The sequence below is a fragment of the Belonocnema kinseyi genome, chromosome 2, assembly GCF_010883055.1.
Source record: "Belonocnema kinseyi isolate 2016_QV_RU_SX_M_011 chromosome 2, B_treatae_v1, whole genome shotgun sequence".
NCBI classification, from domain to species: domain Eukaryota; kingdom Metazoa; phylum Arthropoda; class Insecta; order Hymenoptera; family Cynipidae; genus Belonocnema; species Belonocnema kinseyi.
Window position 1 is genome coordinate 80,990,862 of NC_046658.1, and position 14,910 is coordinate 81,005,771.

General features: G+C 26.3%; 1 protein-coding gene across 2 annotated transcripts in view; it reads right to left on the reverse strand.

Moving 5' to 3' along the window:
• The window catches only part of LOC117168435 (GATOR complex protein WDR59), a 32,654-nt gene that overhangs the window by 14,649 nt on the left and 3,095 nt on the right, over nt 1–14,910 (reverse strand). For both annotated transcript variants that reach the window (XM_033354081.1, XM_033354080.1), the window contains exons 3-14: nt 11,700–11,835; nt 9,901–10,114; nt 6,391–6,524; nt 6,145–6,294; nt 5,908–6,067; nt 5,751–5,830; nt 5,621–5,687; nt 2,524–2,726; nt 2,184–2,447; nt 1,965–2,115; nt 1,511–1,704; nt 1,278–1,411 (exon numbers count right to left, since the gene is read on the reverse strand). In XM_033354081.1, the coding sequence (XP_033209972.1) occupies nt 1,278–1,411; nt 1,511–1,704; nt 1,965–2,115; nt 2,184–2,447; nt 2,524–2,726; nt 5,621–5,687; nt 5,751–5,830; nt 5,908–6,067; nt 6,145–6,294; nt 6,391–6,524; nt 9,901–10,114; nt 11,700–11,835 (1,887 nt within the window). The remainder of the gene's footprint in view (nt 1–1,277; nt 1,412–1,510; nt 1,705–1,964; nt 2,116–2,183; nt 2,448–2,523; nt 2,727–5,620; nt 5,688–5,750; nt 5,831–5,907; nt 6,068–6,144; nt 6,295–6,390; nt 6,525–9,900; nt 10,115–11,699; nt 11,836–14,910) is intronic.

The window sequence follows — 14,910 nt, forward strand, 5'->3', positions numbered from 1 at the left end:
TTCCTTTGGGGGGAAAAAAATTGGCCAAGTAATTTGGGAAAAATATCCACAATAAAATATATAAAGAAATTTTTTTTTAAAGTGCCCCTACGAAAATTTAAAATAAATTATAAAAAGCCACGTTGGACATTATATAACTTAGCGGGATTTATAGTATATCATCAATCTCCCATACCCAGAATTTTTTATTAATATCATTCTGCTTATAACATTTGATTCCAACAAGTTTTCTAATGTCTAATATGGCTTCTTAAAATTTATTAAACAATTTATGTAAGGAACTTTATAAAAAAGTTTCTTTGTATATTTTATTATAAATATTTTTTATGAAATTACATTAATTAATTTAAATTAAATTACTAATTTACTAATTATGGAAAATTATAATAAAATTGTATTTTCGGGACGAAAATATAGCTGGTCGAAAATTAATCAATTCTAGTTGAGGATTGAAGTATTTCGTTTAAAATTAGTCATTGTTGGTTAAATTTATGATTGAAGATTGATAATTTAATTTCCAATATGCGTACTTTTTTGGTTAACAATTAATTTTGTTAATTGAAAATTTAAGTGATTGGTTGAAAATTCATCATCTCGAGTTGAAAATTCAACTGTTTTGTAGAAAATTATTTTTGTTTTTAATTGAAAATGTATTCACTACAATGAAAATTTAACTACTTCATTTTTTGTTTAAAATTTATCTGCTTTAGTAAAGAAATTATTAAACCGAAAAGTTAACCAAATAGAATTTGGTCTAACATCACATTCATTCTTCTAACTATTTAGTTTGAAAGTCTATGTTATTTGTTGAAATTTCGTCTTTTTTATTCAAAACCGTATCTCTTTTGGTAGAAAGTTGATCTTTTCTGATTAAAAATGCAACTGTTTGGATAAAAATGAATCTGATTTCGTTGAGGACTTAACTATTCTGTTGGAAATTCGTGTCTATTAGTTCAATTCAACAGATTTTGTTTGGAAATGAAAATCATTTCTGAATTAAAATATCAACTATTACATTTTTTTAGAATTCATTTTTTTTTGTGGAAAATTCGACTACTTGGTTGAAAGTTGACAATTTTCTAAAATGTTGTGATTCATTGACATGACGGGCATATTTTATTACCCAACTAGTGAAGAACTTTAAAAATATTTGTTTAAGAAAAGTAAAGAAATGTGACAATAAAGTGGAATAGGCGGACAACTGTAAGAATATAGTCTCCTTAGCCTAGTTTTTTTTCGAAATAGTAGTAAAATATTATCATCGCTCAAAAACTCACATGTATTTCTCTGCGAGTTCTTTACTAACGAAGAACAAGGAAGATGCGTCGTAAATCGTGACCATGGAATGATGATTCTTATGACAAGGTTTACTCTGAGGCTTATTGGAATTTTGTATACGCCTTGAAACGTTCTGTTCAAATGAGAGAAAAAGCATGGTTTAAATTTATCTTCAAGATTAGGAAAGAGGATTTTTTACATTTTATTCTGAGTGGACTTAAATTTTGTTTACCCGATCTTGAAAATAGAACGAACTGATAGAAATGTTATCAGTAGATTGAACGTATGAATTTGGATAAATCTGCATGAAATTTCCACCGCTGCGTACACTTGCTCCCAAAGCTGATAAGGCTCTTGGTGTTGCTCCTTCCGGTTTCACGGAGGTTCTTCTTGCATAAGGCGAACGTCCAAAGCAGACGAGCACACCTGGACAATTCATATGAATTTTCACTTTTTTACTTCGACAACAATGTCAGAAATTCGGATTACACTGATTTTTAACCACGAAATTCTTGAAAATTAAAAAATAAATAAATAAAAGGCGAGAAAAAAGGAGGAATGGAATTTAGAGGTCCAAATTTGAATTTCATAGTTAAATTTGAATGTCGAAGGCGAAAGAATTTAAATTTTGATTTATTCTTAATTTAATTTAAAAAATTGTAATACTTATTTTTATGATTTCTCACCTACGCCGGAAAATTTCGCACCAGATGTTCTAGGAAAAGGAATATAAGCATCTTGGTAATTGGTACAAATATTGGTAGAACCCAAAAAATTTGCATTGCGTTGCATGTGATATCCCAAACGATTATTTTCTGGTTCGTCTTTGATGCACATCTATAAAAAGTTAAAATTTTCATTTACAATTCAATTTTGGTTAAACTGTTTTCTTTTTTTTATCTTACCTGATCTAAAGTCGTAATAAGTTGTCTCAAACACGGTTCGAGGCAGGAGCGATTTTTCCTAACCCTTTGCTGGGCAGTTTGTTTTAAAACTTTCAATAATTTAACCTTAATATTATTATCGATTGTAGTACCCGGACAAAACTGAAAAGTTGGTTGGGCACTGTAGGGATAATTCCCGGGAAAGTTTACTTTTAATATCACATTATAATTTTTGTTACACGCTGTAACTGTGCAACTTCTTTCAACTGCGTCCATCGCATTTACCTAGAAAAAATCTCGATTAATGCTTGTTCAATTTTGTAATTATTACTTTTATTAATTAAAGCCCCAAATTATTCACTTCTATATTTGGTATATTCATATTTATAAGCGAAAACTCCTGTTGCAAAGTTTTCGGTTGCGTGGGAGAAGGCACTTCTTTATCCTGATCGGAAATATTCAAATCGTGATTTATTGTCGATCCATCCATCTTTGTCGCATAATTCAAGTCTGATTCATTCTGCGATTCGTGCAATTGTAGTTGTTGAACTGACTGCAAGGACCCTGCAAAAGTAAATATTTCAATAATGTTCCAATGATTTTTATATATAACAAAATACTCATTGAAAATAAATCAGAGTGTCTACTAATTTTCGCCGACCGAATTCCTCATTATTTCCCGGTTGTAAATATCAAATCTTCTACGTGTAATTTTATTTATTGTGATATCTTATAATATTTAAAAAAATTTTTATTCTTGTAATTTATGGTGTCTAGCAAAAATGAATACCATTATATTACAATTACTTCAGACATTCCGGCACAAGGTGGTGGCCCACTTAGCTTAATTATTTGGAACATTTCTTTATCCATAATATGGGAAATATAATACGATTTCAAGGTCGCAATTATCTGCGCAGATTCGATTGACATGATAGTTGTTATTTTTTATAAACATGTCTTTGGTTAATTATTTTTTGTATTATAATTGGTCAATAATTCTTGATTTTTTTGCTTTGTGAGATGCTTTGAGATATTTTTCAATTACAAAAACTTTCGTTATTTTCTTGAAACTTTTAAAACTCTTAATACGCTTCTAAATTTTGTTTTGAAATCTTAAACAATCCACATTTTGTATCAAATTTTTGGAAAACTTCAATCATATATCTGAATTTTTTAACAAAAAAACGAGTTTTCCATGAAATAGTTACATTTTTAACCATAAAGATGAATTTTCAACTGAAGTGATGAATCTTCATAAAAAAAGTTTTTTTTAACAAGATAGTTTAACTTTTAACCAATTAGTTGCATTTGCAACCAAAAAATATAATTCTAAACGAAAAATGTCATAATCGAAAATTAAACTACAAAATACTTTTATTGTACTTCAAAACGATGTGAATTGATTTAAAAAAAAGTTGAATTTACTCAAAGAAGCCGAATTTTTAACAAAATACTTTACAATTTAACCAGAAAGTTGAATTTTTAATCCGAAAATATTAATTTTCAAGAACAAAATTATTTACAACCAAGTAATTGAACTTTCGACCAAACCATTGTGTTTTCAACCACATGTATTATTTTTCTCCCAAAGAAGACGGACTTATAAAAAATAAATTAATGTACAATTTTTAGCTAAAAACTTAATTTTTAACAAATCACAGTAGAGTTCAACCAGAAAAGCTTAATTTTCAACCAAAAAATTGAATTATTAACCAAAAAGGTGACATTTGTTTACCAAGAGAAGAATTTTCAAATATTGAGAATCTTCAAAAACATACAGTTTCTTTTTAAATTTGATAAAAAATGTTAAATTTTCGAATTATTTTTGACTCTTTTCAAAACTTCTAAACCTTCTAAATATGTTTGAAAAAGATTCGAATTTTTTTTATAATTTTGTAATCTTGCAACATTGAAAAATTTGTTTGAAAATCTTTTATATTTTTTTCAAAATTTTAGAACATCATTAGACATGTTTTTCAATTTTCTCTTAGAATCCATTTTTCAAAATAAAAAAATCAAACAATTTTGAAATGAATCTTAAGAAAGCTAGTGATATTTCAAGGATATAATTTTGTTATGATGGTTAAAACCTTTCAAAATTCTTAAACAGATTCTAAAATTTGTTTCAAAATCTTCAAAAGTCCATATATTATTTTTAATGTTTTGAAATCTTCAATCAAATAGCTGAATTTTTTTACCAAAAATACACATTTTCAACGAAGTAGTTACATTTTTAACCAGAGGTGAATTTTCAAATAAAATTATGAATTTTTAACAATGTAGTTAAATTTTCAAACAAAAAACATAAATTATAAACGAAAAATGTTACAGTTGAATATTTAACTAAAAAGCTGTATTTTCAACCAAGAATATTAATTTCTTATCAAAAAGATGAATTTTTAACAAAATACACAAAATTTAAAATAAAATTTAAACCAAAACAGCTAGTTGTATTTTCGGTTAATTTTGAGAAAAAAACATCAACAAAATAGTTAAATTTACAACTAAAAAATGAATTTTTAACAAATTACAGCTGAATTCGACTAGGAAAGACGAATTCTCATCCAAACAATTTTATTATTAATGAAAATGGTGAAATCTCTATAAAAGTAGAAGTCCAATTTTCTTACAAAATTTTTAAATCTTTCAAAATTCTTTAAAAAAAACCCTTGGAAACCTTCAGACTTTTGATTTTTTTAAAATATTTTCAATTTTTACGCTTTTGTAGCCCTGGACTTAGTACTTTTTCAAAGAGGGGAAATGAGGGGAGGGGAATGCAAGAGAGAAACTATGGGAGAGGGAGGTTTGAAAGAGTTCGTTAATTTTTATAAAAAAAATGTTGTTTATAAAATTTCTGCCATTTTTATCTTGGAATTTTTGTTTAAGATTCTATTACGATTTAATATATCTTAATGGGCTGCGAAAACCTTTTTTGTACTAATTTTTTTTTTATTTTTTCAAAACTTCTAAAGTTTCCAAGTATTTTTTAAAATGATTCGATTTTTTTTTAATTTTGTAATCTTGCAAAATTGGAAAAAAATGTTTTAAAATCATTTATATTCTTTATCTAAATTTTAGGAAATCTTTCCTAAGTGTTTTGAAATTTCGTTCAATTTTCTCTTAGAATGAATTTTTCAAAATAAAACATCACACCAAATTTTCGCATAAATTTTAAGAAAACTTTATTATAATCTTTTCAAAACTGTCTAGATATTTAAAAAAATTATTCGAATTTTTCCTAAAATTAAAAAAAATGCATACATTTCTGAACCTTCTAAATATATTTTTAAATTATGATATCTTTCCCAGTCTTTCCTCAAATTTAACCAAATTCATCATAATTAGAAAAATTGCCTTAATTTTAAATGTGATTCCCTGTTCGAATATTTATGACCGGTTAATTCCCGGTTTCTACAGTTAATAGACACCCTGAAAAATATTTATTTATAACTCACTTAAATTATTGTCCTCTGAATACTGAGTGTAAACGGAAGCTCCATCTTCCATATCGTGTCCGCATAGCTGAAAGGAAGACATTTAAACCTTTTCTTATTGTTACTAAATATCAGATTTAATAAGACAAACCTTTTTTAAGAAGGGGTCGATTTTAAATATTCTTAGACACTGGTCCTTCGACCACGTAATCAGCTCATATTCACTATTTTCTGAAATGTTAATTCAAATATTTAAATATAATATCGCATCTAATACTAGATTGTAATTATTGATTGATATAAAATACCATTTTTCTGCTGCCTCCATTGAAATTCTAATACGACATCTGTATGTCCTACAAAAGTATAGATAGGGGAACTTAGATTCGCCGTATTCCATAAAAGGAGGCTGTTTTCCCCACGTCGCAATTGCGGAACTACAATCGTAACTAAACCTTCTCCAAACGGCTGAAAAGAGAATATGATTTCAATTTATCATTAATGATGGAATCGAAAATGCGTCTTAAAAATGGGAAATCCCGTACCGTATATCTGGCCCGCCATACTGGTGAATTCGTTGTCAGAATACTTTCAGCTCTCCGGGGATTTCCGATATCGAATACTTTCACTGTACAGTCCTGACTTGAAGTGGCTAATTGGTTTTGTTGGAACGGACACCAATCTAAACCATGAATCTAAAAAAATTATTTTAAATCAATAACCAACTATAAGAGAAAGTTGGAAGAAATTAGAAATTGCGTCTACTGGTGTAGGTGTACTTTTTTTACTACCTTTGTCAAATGAGCTGCTATGTATTGTACAGGACTATTTCCTTTTCTTTGGTCCCATATTTTTACATCTCCATCGTGCGCGGTGGCCAACATATGTGGGGATAATACGTTCCATTGCACTTGGGATGCACCAGCTAAATATAATTTTTTTAAATTAAAGATTTTTCACAAAACTTTATTACTTTTTTAACTTCATTTTTTTAATTTTATATTTTTTATTAAATTAAGATTAATTAAATTATATTAAAATTAAATTACATTATATTATATATATATATATTTTTTTTTTTTGATAATTAATTTAAATATTTTTTAAACTGGACGCAATAAAATTTTTCCACTGCACAGATATAAACACTTTTTTTTAATTTTAGAAACCGTCACGTTTCTAATTTCAGTCATCACAGTACCTGCTGTCGTTAAAAAAGGTATACTTTTTTTCAAAGTAGGTGAAAAATAAGTTTTGTATTACTTGACAAATTCAAAATAGTGCCAACAGTAGCATAAATTTCGAAAAATAATAATATAGTGCCATACATTTTTTTTAATAAGTCGCATCAGAAATCACGCGTGTACCGTGATTTTATTTCGGTTTGAGAAGAAAAGTAATTTTTGATTCAAAATACAAATTTCAATTAAATATTTTGTATGTGTTTTTAAATTTATATAAATATAATTGTCTTGAGACTCTTTGAAATTCAATCTTTTACCAAATAGTTGATTTTTTAAACATAAAATATCAATTTTCAACAAGAAAGTTTAATTTTAACTAAAAATATCAATCTTTAATTAAAAAAATGACTGTATTAAATTAGTTCAAATTTTAACCAAGTAGTTGAATTTTCAACGAAAAATTTAATGGTTGATATTTCAATCTGAAAAAAATTTCAATTTTAAATTAAAAACAGTTTAATTCATTAAAAGAGAAAAGAATTTTTGACAAAATAGTTACATTTTCGACAAACGAGATTAATTTTGAACTAAAATTATAAATTTTCAATCAAAAAGATTTTTTAGTCAAGAAACAAAGATTGTAGGCAAATTATAATTTAAAGGGGACAATAAATTCTAATAAGAAATAAAAATGTCGAATAACTATTAATTTTTTTAAGTTTATTTGCTAAATTTCTTTAAGGTTATATAAAAATAATAAACATTTGGAAAAATTTATAAAATGTTTTACAAATTTTCGGAAATCTTTCAAAGTTTTAAAATATTTTTAATCTATAGAAATCTTCAAAAAATTCTCAATATCTTTTAAACTGACTCGAATTTACTCAAAAATTTTCCTCAAATCTTCGAGACTAATTTTTGACAATTCTAGGAATTTTATGTAATATTTTTTAATATTCTCTTAAAATTGATTTTATAGTCTTGAAAAAAACTATTAAAATCTTTTTAAAAAATTACAAATTTTATTTCGAAATATAAAAAAGGCCACGTTTTGCTTTGAGTTTTTAAAAATCTTTTCAAATTTGAAATATTATTGAAATTTCGTTCAAAACCTCTTAATATTTTTGGAAATGATTCGAATTTTTCATAAATATTTTTAAAAGTTCTGCAAAATAAAAAAAAAATTCTCTAAATTCTTCCAATGTATTTTTTTAGGTGCAATTTTGCACATATTTTGGAATGCTTTGAACACCTTTTTAAATATTCTCTTAAAATAAATGTGATAAAATAAAAAATCATTTTAAATTTTCCCAGAAATCTTAGGAAATTTTTTTTATTCTCTAGAAACCTTTTAAAAATTGAAATTGAAAAATCCGTAACTATTTAATAAGGCTCCAAATCTTTTAAATTACACTACTTTCTTGAAAATCCTTTTGAATTTGGTAAAATCCCCTTAATTCTTTTTAATCCCGCACATCTTTAAATCTGTAATCTCATAAAATTCTATTAAAATTGTATAAATCGTTGAAATCCTCTGAAACGCTATAAAATTCCTTGAAAACCCTTAAATTAGCATTTCATCTCATTTATTTCCTGAAGTTCTCTATAAATTCGTTGATATTCCCTAAACCCCTTTAAATATCTGAAGTTCTTTGGTATAATCATAAAATCCCTCGAAATTGTGTAAATGTCTTGAGATTTCTTGGAATCTTATAAAATATCCTAAAAGTTTGTAAACCAATAAAATCCCTTCAAATCTACGAAAATAATTAAAATCCTTTAAATTACATTAAAATGTATCGAAATATTTGAAATCTCATAAAAAATTTTGAATTTTTTATTTTTGGGATAGTGTATTTGTTATTTTAGTCAAACTTAAAAAATTTGAAAATATGTTTAAAGGCAAAGTAAAAAAATGGTTGCATTAGCGCAAATTAGCATATTAGTAGAAAAGTTGCATCCTTAAAAAGAGCGTAAAAAAAGTGTCAATAGTGGTGTGAATCCGAGGCCTGAAATACTTAATAATATTTTATTAGTTGAACTAATAAAATAACTTTTTTTATACACTTATCCGTGCGATATCAAATATAAAAAAAATCCTAATCCATCATTTCCTACCGGGTTTGTCATCGATGAAATATGTTCTTTTCTAAAGGAAATTAGACAGCATGCGAATATAAAAAAAAGAATAAATCAGTATTCACCATAAAACTATATTGATAATTTTTCATTCTATGGAGGTATTTTTAATTTCTGAATGATTTCATTGTTTACAGCTTTTTTCAAATGGGAATACTTTTTAGTTTTTTTGTATTTTTTTCAGGTAACCTTCTTGTAAAGGAAAAAAATGCTTTTATTTACCATGGTTTATATTTTCGTATACTTTAACATTCCAATATTGTTAAATTGAAAACTTGTTTATTTAAAAACTAAATAAATTCTAAGCTCTGGAATTTGATTGAATCGAATTGCTGATTTTCAAATCTTTTAATTTGATATAAATAATGTTTGAAAGGTATTTAGTTCTAAATATATCGAAAATTAAGGATTTCCTATGAAAATTGTACAAATCTGAATCACGGACAACAAATATGTTTGTTACGCGCAGTAACTGCAACTTTTTGCAACTGCATCCATCGCATTTACGGAGAAAAAATCTCGAATGCAGCTAGTCCTATTTTGTAATTATTATTTTTATTTATTTAATCCTTTCCGATTTTACATATATCGACAATTAGAGCTTTCATTTTTTAGAACTTTTACCATAGTTACTAGCATCGTAAAGCTTATCAAATTTCCTTTTAAATTCGTCAGTTAAAAACTTTATTTGCTTTGGTATTTCCACAATGAGATAACATTCAAAAATTATTTGAAAATCAAAATATTTCGTCAGCAACCGATAACGCAAGGAAAAAATAAAAATTGCTGAAAAAAATTTTGAAACACTGCAATGCTTGTTATTTAAAAACTTTTTAATTTTTAACTTTTGAAGTTTAAAATTCTCTAATTTTGAATGCTCCAGATAAAAAGTTGTTAAATCTTGAACTATTTAATTTAAAATTCGATTTTAAAGGTTTAGAATAGAAAGTTCTTCAATTTTCAATGCTTCCAACTTACCAACTGCAGAAAGAGATAGACTCGGTTTTCGTTGATCTCTTATGTCCCAAATATGGATAAAAGTGTCGATACTGCATGAGGCTAAAAGGTCAGGCTCAGAAGGGTGCCAATTTAAATCACTAACGACTCGAGTATGCGCTCTTAAACTATGAACGGTTTGCAAATCATACCCTCCTCCTCCAGTGAAACACAGTATTTCGACCCGGGTATTACTCTAAACAGATAGATCAGCTTTTAAAGTATTTTCCAGGGTGTTTTGACCGATGGATGATTTTAAATTTCCGGTTTTCAGAGAATTGTACACCTTTAAAAATATCTCGAAAATTTATGATTCGGAAGAGAGTATTTGGGAAAAGAATTATTATTCTGAGCTTGAACATCAAATAATTTTTGGTCATAAGAATTACAATTCTGATTTAAAACAGAAAAATGGTAAAAGAATTATAGTTCTAAATTTGAACAGAAATTTTTTTTAATCCCTTTCCATGTGAAAAACAGTCTGTTCCAAAGTGATCATTATAATTTTTCCGGAAATTCCCTGTTCCAAGTTAAAATTACATTTATTTATACAAAAAATGCCCTGTTTTAAGTCAGAACTATAATTATTTATAACATTTTCTATTATAATTTAAAAATATAGTGACCCCTTTTTTCTAAGATTTGGAAAAGGGAATTTAAAATTTTGGCAAATTTTTATTATAAAAAAGGAATCATTTTTTAATTCAAACAAGTTCTGATTTGGAATAACAAATTTTCAAACTCTGACGAATTCTGAATTGGAACTGAAATTGTATTTTTAAATTCCTTTTCATAAATAAGATACAATTTTCCGTTACATGTCAAAAATCACCTGTTCTAAAGTAAACCAAAAATGAAAATTATAATCATTTACGGGAATTCCCTGTTAAAATTGTCAAAATTATATTCTTTTGCTGAAATTTTCTGTCCCAAACTTAAAATTTCAATTCTTTAATTAAAATTCCCTATCCCAAAGTAAAAATTATAATTCTTTACGGAATTTCCCTGGCGGAAACTCAAAATTATATTTCTTCACTGAAATCCTATATCGCAACTTAGAATTGTAACTTTTTTTGAAAACTGTCTATTCCAAGCCAGAATAATTGTAATTCTGTACGTGAATGTTTTTTTTTTTCATTTCTTTGATTAATTCCCCTTTTCAGCTCAGAAAGATAAATCTTTTAGAAAATCCCCTGTTCCAACTTAAAATTATTCTCTCTTTTTTTTTAGAAAATTCATTGTTCCAAGTCAGAATTGTAATTCCTTTGGAAAATTCTCTATTCCAAGTGAGAATGATAATTTTTTTTAAATTCCCTATTCCAACTCAGAATTAGAGTAATACATATATCACATTCCCGGTAATTTCCCGTTTCTTTTTCTTTCAATTTCCAGATCAAGGAAAAAGAAAAACATTTGTATAATTTCATGTTTAAATTATTATTCTTATTTCTCTGAATGGTAAGCTGAATTTTGTGCTACAAAAAGATAATCAAATATTAATTAGAAAACTTTACAAAATTGAAGATTTTTTTCAAATTATTTTTCTTTTTAAAATTATTTTCCAAACCTATTTCAAGTTTACATTTCTCTTATCGCGTTAAAAAAATAACGAAGGAGAAAAACTTTCTATTATATTTCAGGAAATAACGTTAAAGTATTTAATGTTCGCAGGACTAAAATTTTAGTTTCTCTTTTTCTTCTTTTTTGAGACTCGGTTTTCCTACATTCCCAAAATTAGCTCTGGTCCCCTATACGTAAATAAAAATAATATTTAGACTTACAGAAATGGCACAAAGGTGTGAATTTGAAGCAGTGGGATTCCATTCAGCGGAACTGACTTCATATTTGCTTTGTCTGTGGAACTTTTTCAGTGAATCAGACACATCGTCGAGTTGCTTAATAGCAAAGCACCTACGCCTGTACGCAAAATGGAAGATCGTTATTATTGATCAATTTAATACTTTCATAATAAAAATATATAAATATTACAGACTCAGGCCTGACAGCGTAAATGCAAGTTAAGCCTGACTGAAAGACTTGAGCTTTTTATAATAAAATTTGATTGCAAAATATAAATATTGAATTTAAAATTTGTTTTTGAAATACAGGGTGACCGCAGGCCAAGGAAAACTTGAAAATCAGGGAAAAGTCACGATATTCCTATAAGAAACATTTTCAGTAACTCTCAAGAATCACGCTGCTGCCAGTCACTATTTGTAACTTTTTTTATCTCAAATCACTTTCTAGTCACTTTTTTATGATAAAATCTTTGTATTCAATTTTAAAATGAAAATATCACTTTAGTCACTTTTCTTTTAATCAATATTCTTGAATTCTTTTGAAAACTTGGGTATTTTTAAAGATTCCAATAATTTTTTAATTGATGTCAATAATTTGAAGAAATTAAAAAATATTTGGAAGATTTTGGAGTATTTTAAAACTTCCAAAGAATTGCCAAGGATTTAAATGTCTTTAAGGGATTTAAACCCATTTTCATTGGGGTTTCAAGAATTTCCTAGAATTACGGAAGATATGGAACAATTTTATTGGACCTATAAGATTTTAGGATATTTTTAAAAATTCTAAGGGATTTTACCATATTTTGAAGGATTTTAATGGTTTTAAGTGCTTTTAATAGCCCTCAAGGTATTTCAATAAATTTTTAAAGAATTTATTTACAAGAATTGAGGGCCATTGTAAGATTTTTAATATTTCAAGGTATTTGCAAACATTCTAAATTTTTGAAAAGATTTTAGGACATTTTCAAAGATTCAATGGATATTTTAATTTATTTCAATAATTAAATGGAATCTTCACCAAATTTGAAAAATTTGAAGATATTTTAAAAGATTCCAGAAGACTTTATAAAATTACGAAAAATTTCAACAATTTTAAGAGGCTTTAAGTGTAAAGGTACTTTACTAAATGTTCAACGAAATTATTCATAAGAATTGAGGGGTATCGTAGGACTTAAAAGATTTTCAAATATTTCAAGGTATTTCCAAATATTCCAAGGAATTTTAGAGATTCTTGGATATTTTAAATGATTCCAAGGAATTTTCAAATTATTAAAATAATTGTATGGGATTTCAAGAAATTTGAAAGATTTTATGATATCTTTAAAAATGCCAAGAAATTTTCAATAGCTTTAAAAGTGTCAAGGGATTCTAAAAGACTTCAAAGTATTAGAAATATCTTAGGGTATTTTAAAGAAATATACATATATTTTAACCATCGGAAATCCTTAAGTGATTCGAAAGTATTTGAAAGATTTCAAGATACTTTTAAAAATTATAAGGAATTTGCAAGCGCTTTAAAAAGTATCAAGAATCTAAAGATTTCCAAATATTTTAAATATTTTAGGGTATTTTAAAACTTTAAAAAAATCAAGAGTTATTACAAATTTCAACAGATTTTTAAAAGATTGAATGGCACTTTGAAAATCCTTTAGAAGTTTCAAGGAATTTTAAAAGATTTCAAAGGATTTCCAAGAATCTGAATGACTAAGCAATTTTACATTTGTTTAAAATTTTACGATATTTTATAACATTTCCGAGGATTTCGATGATTTTTAAGGAATTTTAAAAGCTCTCAATGTATTTCTATAAAACTTTCAAGAATTTATTTACAAGAATTGAGGGATTTCTTAATATTGCAAATAGTTTCAAATAAAAATATTAACCATTTATTAAAGGTTTTTAGGATATTTTAAAAGATTCCGAGGAATTTTCAGTTGATTTGAATAACTGAAAATTATTTCAAGGAAATAAAAATACTTTACGTTTTTTAAGATTTCAAGGCATTTCCAAGAGATTTAAAAAGCTTCAAGAGCTTTTTAAATACTGCGAAGGATTTTAAATATTATAGGTTTTTTTTTAATTCCTTGAAATTTCAATAATTTGAAGGTATTTCAAGGGATTTGAAATATTTTGAAAAAATTTGCTTGCAGTTCTAAACAATTTTCTAGAAATTCGCAAGAAAAGGAACGATTGTACAAGATTTATAAGGTATCAAAGTATTTTGAAATTTTTCAGGATTTCAGAAAATATCAAATTTCATGGTATTTTATCATATTTTTATAGATTTTAAGGAACTTCTTCAGGAGAAGTGAAGGATTTCGTAGGAGTTTAAAGATTTCAAGAAATTTTTAAAACTGTATCCTGAATTCTTTTAAATTCTTTGGGATTCTCCTAAATTCCCTCTATTCTACTCAATTCAATGAATTTTTGTTGTAATTCATCCACAAGTTTTTTTAATTAACGTTGAATTCTTAAGCATTCCACCGAATTCTTTTAAATTCCCTTGAATTTTTATTAACTCATTTCAAACTTGGTGAATCCAATTAACCTTTCAATATATTTTAATTTTTTTAATTCATATTATATTTTTATGAATTTCATTGCGTTCTTATGAATTTAATTGAATTTTTATTTTCCCTAGATTCCTCTCCAATTTCACTGAAACAAATGCTATTTTTTTGAATTTCTAAATGTTTTCCCATTTATTTATATCATTTTAAATTTAACTTTAACATTATTATTAGCGACTTTGATCAGTTTAAATTGGTCACTTTTTCAAGTAAATTATTGAGAATAAATAAAAAATGTATAATCTTAATTTTTTGATTCTATTTATAAAGGATTCTAATAAACTACAAGACTAAAATTTCGATCTTTGAAGATTGTCCAGGGAAAATGACAAATTTGTCAGGGAAAAATATAGTCCAGTCAATGAAGGATTTGAGAAAAAAATTCGTAAAAGTAGCATTTTTTGACAGATACGTTGGCAGTGGCTTTATAAAGATATTGTAAAAAGTCCCCAAACATACGTGTACGGCAAAGTTCCGAAATTGTTGAAAGTGTTAAACAATAACATGTTTTTTAAAATTACTCGAGAACGGTTGATTTTAGGTGGAATATGGTGATGTGAAAAAATATTCATAATTTTATAGTGCACAAAAAAGGTTCTATCTATTGTGGACCTACTATCAAT